Here is a 3829-nt window from a genome sequence, read left to right as displayed (position 1 = left end):
AGTGTTGCGGAACGAACGTGTTATTTACATAAATAGCACGAGAATTCTGGATCAATCTGAAAAATCTCTATCCCAGCCACACACTACTCCTTTCCCCTGCCGAGTGAGTCACGCCTACCCCGAAAGGGAAATGGCTTAATGGTGTAATAATAATAATAATAATAGAGGTCTAGAAAATATCCTTATTTTTTTCTTCTAAAATGGCTCGATGCCTAAAAGTTGTTCCTTTTCGTGTAAAATAGAAAAGGATCAAATGAATATGTACTGAAGTAAAATTATAAATTAATAGTTGAAATTAAAAAAGAATTTTGTGCAATAATTGACTTGAGAGATCCCTAAATATTTTTTTATAAATAATAACAATATTCGGGAGACATTTCGACACCAAAAGGAAAAATTTGTAGGGCAGGCATTTCAGAAATAAGCTTTTTTTGGACCACGCTTCATTTATTCCTATTTTTCTACCACTTTTAATAAACTTAGTTAACTACCATTTAAACATTCACAAATGGATAACGGAAGTTTTTTTTAAGTATTATGTAATACTTTTTAAGGGATTTAGGGTAACAATTGCTTTAAAGAATGTGATATTTAATACTTGAGTGGCTCATTATTCAGGAAAATTATACCTTGGGAAAATCTATAGGTACTTGGCAACATGCTAGAATTGTCAGGGAATTTTTTATACAATTTGATTGGACGCCCTGAGATAATTTTAAGCATGATATTCTTTAAGATTTGTATTGATATCTTTCAACATATTAAATATATAAAGAATATACCGATTATTAGTATAAATTACCGTGATTTTCTCTCAAATGAGCTGATAATTACTTTTACATTTTATAAAATAAAAAAACCTGAAAATCCAGAACTATCGTTTAAAACATCAAAATATATTTTTTAATTATTCTGTCTGTCTGTTAATCTGTAGATGTTTAGTTTGTTAGCACGATAATGTTCGAAAGAGATTACAGCTTGGCTTAGCCTTTGGTATATTTTTGAATGTCTTAAACTAAAGAACAAATTATTTAGCCAGCCATTTTGAATAAAAAATCAAAAAGAGAGCGTATTGGAAACATTTTTGAGACAACTTTTTTTCAAGATTCGAACATTCTCTGTACGGATATATATAGTATTCAAAAAGACGAAAAATTTATGCTAATGATAATTCGAAACTTCAAGCACATGCAAATTACGGAAAAAGACGAGAAGCAGAAGTTGTGCAATTGCAAAAAATGTATAAATTTGTTAAGAATCATTTTTGAATAGGGTGCGTAGTTTTTATTTTAATCGTGAAAAACATAATAATAAAGAGTTAAAAAAAATAAATAAAATCCGCCTGCGGCGTGGGAAAATTCTCATCACAACATTCGTCTTTTAATTTCTTGTTTCTCTCGTGTGTGGGTTTTCAAAAAAACTAATTTTTTTATGCTTAAAAAAATGGAAAATCAGAAATTATACTCTTTTATTCAATAATTTCACTGCATTTGAAAGATTCCGAAATCTCTAAATGTATTTTCAATGTGTGTGTGCGTGTGTGTGTGTGGGTATGTTGGATTTGTGAGATAAATAGTTAATTAAGTCTAGAGCACCTGAAATTTTTTAACCTAGCACTATAAGTTTCTCACAAGTAGTGATACGTTTCTTTTGTCCGAAAAAAATCAAGAGTCTCAGCGAAATTCGTGCGATTTATAGTTATAAGATAGGTTTATATATGCGTATAGGTATTAGTTAAATCTTCGTAAACAAAGCCACTATAGCCAGCGAGCGACCATCCGAGCGTATACACACATATATATTAAGAAGTATATATGAAGTGCATGTAATAGTGTGCGTTCGTACACTTCTCTCCGTCTTTCTTTCTGCCACGCGACAGCGTGAAACACAACATCACGTGACATCATTTCCCGTATAATGGTTTAGAAAGATTGCAAGGCGTTCGTAAAGAAATGTTTAACATTCTGTTTTCTTTCTTTCAAAGCACTATACTAATTTTCGTTATTCGAATCCATTATAAAATTTAATACAGCGACTTAGAAATACTGTAATTTTTTATGTAAGAGTCTAAAATTCGTACGATTTATTCTAATCAAAAATATTAATCTGAATTTTCATAGTCACTATTCGAGTTTTTCTAACCGAATCTCGATTATCCCTAAATTCGTACACTTTAATTGAATTATGGATATGCGATAAAATAAATATTAATATCTAAAGTCTCTCCGTGTATGTGTACTTACAATTTGGTTGCTTAGATCTTGAGGAACACTCGACACGAGGATAATACTGACGTAAGTAAGTATTTGTAGCACAATTAAGACCTTCATTTTGCGAAATAAAACTTAATTGGATTTTTACGGACTAAACTCAATTTTGCACTTTTGATGTAAAAATTGAAACTCATAGGCTGAATCAGCAACACAAATTGAAGGAATGCAAAAATGTATTATTGAGCGTCCGACATTATGCGTTAGCGCGATTGCGTTTTGTTCAAACGTTCTTGATAAGTTACTAAGTTGATAATGAATTCACGTGGTATGTTCATAATAAATTACTCGCGAGTGTCATATTTACGAGTATTCTATACAAAACAAAATAGATTAAAGTCAGGTAAAAGAGCCTAATGTATTGCTCGTTTTTTTGACATTTCAAAGTTTATAGACGCTATCGGTACCGCGAAAAAATTACTCGTTGATTTAAATACCATTATTACCGACAATCTTTGGGTATACGATCCCATCCCCACCTTATTTCTCTGAACCTGATAATATTTATGATAAGATTTTACTCAAGAAAAATATGCTGGACAAGATCAATGTCTGGATATTCAACTATAGGACAGTGATCTAAATATTAAAGTTTAATACTCAGATATTAAAAATTGAGCTGTGTTGATTAATGGTATTGATATTAATACCTGAATATGAAAGGACCCCGCACTAAATGCATGGGAAAATGGCTTTCGGTGGATTTAGCTGAAACTTTGTAATTTTGAAGGTTATAAGTGCCGGATGAAATATCCGTAAAATAAATCCAAAAAAAATGGACAGTTTCAGCCCAATGCGGCACTAAGCGCTCAAGATCGGTGAATAAAACGCATTACAACAAATTTTGTCAGAAAAGCGGTGTCAACATAGAAATCACGGTTCAGATCGTGGTCTGTCATATTTTCGCCTACACCGTTGACTCATATAGCCCGGCTTCTCAAAACGATTAAACGCTAAGCGCCCAAGATTTTAACTTGAATAATTAATTACTTCTTTAAAGGCAAAAATAGTACCCAAAGTAACATTAGTTACTAGTGCGTACATGCCGATAATAACATTCTACCCTTCGCAAGAGGGTTGAACACTAAGCGCCAAGATCAGCGAATAAAACCAATCCTGGTAACTTTAGCGACAAAAGCGATGTGACTATAAGAATCAAGCACCAGAAAGTAGTCAGTAATATGTTTAGCCAAACCAATGAGTTATATTGCGCGCTTCTCGAAACGATATAACTCCAAGCGCCCAAGATTTGAAATTGACTAAGTAATTACTTTTTTAAAGACAGAAATGGTATTCAAAGTAACATTAGTAACTAGTACGCACATCGATAAGAACAGTGTACCCTTAGCCAGATGGCCGAACGCTAAGCGCCCATGATCAGCGAATAGAACCAATCCTAGTAGCTTTAGCGACACAAGCGATGTCTGTATACGAAACACGCATCAAGAAGTGGCCACTAACATGTTTAGCCAAACCAATGACAATATGAGTCAACACCGTTGACTCATATAGCGCGCTTCTCAGAACGGGCAAACGCTAAGCGCAGAAGATTTGAACTT

At 33.0% G+C, this 3829-nt stretch overlaps 1 protein-coding gene across 1 annotated transcript in view; it reads right to left on the bottom strand.

Annotated features, from left to right (window-relative positions):
* The window catches only part of LOC117179964 (lipase member K-like), a 15258-nt gene extending 12768 nt beyond the window's left edge, over positions 1-2490 (bottom strand). Inside the window, exon 1 of the mRNA XM_033372221.1 lies at positions 2244-2490. Coding sequence (XP_033228112.1) covers positions 2244-2330 — 87 coding nt within the window. The 5' untranslated portion in view covers positions 2331-2490. The remainder of the gene's footprint in view (positions 1-2243) is intronic.
* Between the last annotated feature and the right edge of the window lie 1339 nt (positions 2491-3829).

This window comes from Belonocnema kinseyi, chromosome 9 (genome assembly GCF_010883055.1).
Source record: "Belonocnema kinseyi isolate 2016_QV_RU_SX_M_011 chromosome 9, B_treatae_v1, whole genome shotgun sequence".
Classification (NCBI taxonomy): domain Eukaryota; kingdom Metazoa; phylum Arthropoda; class Insecta; order Hymenoptera; family Cynipidae; genus Belonocnema; species Belonocnema kinseyi.
This window is presented reverse-complemented; position numbering and strand designations above follow the sequence as displayed.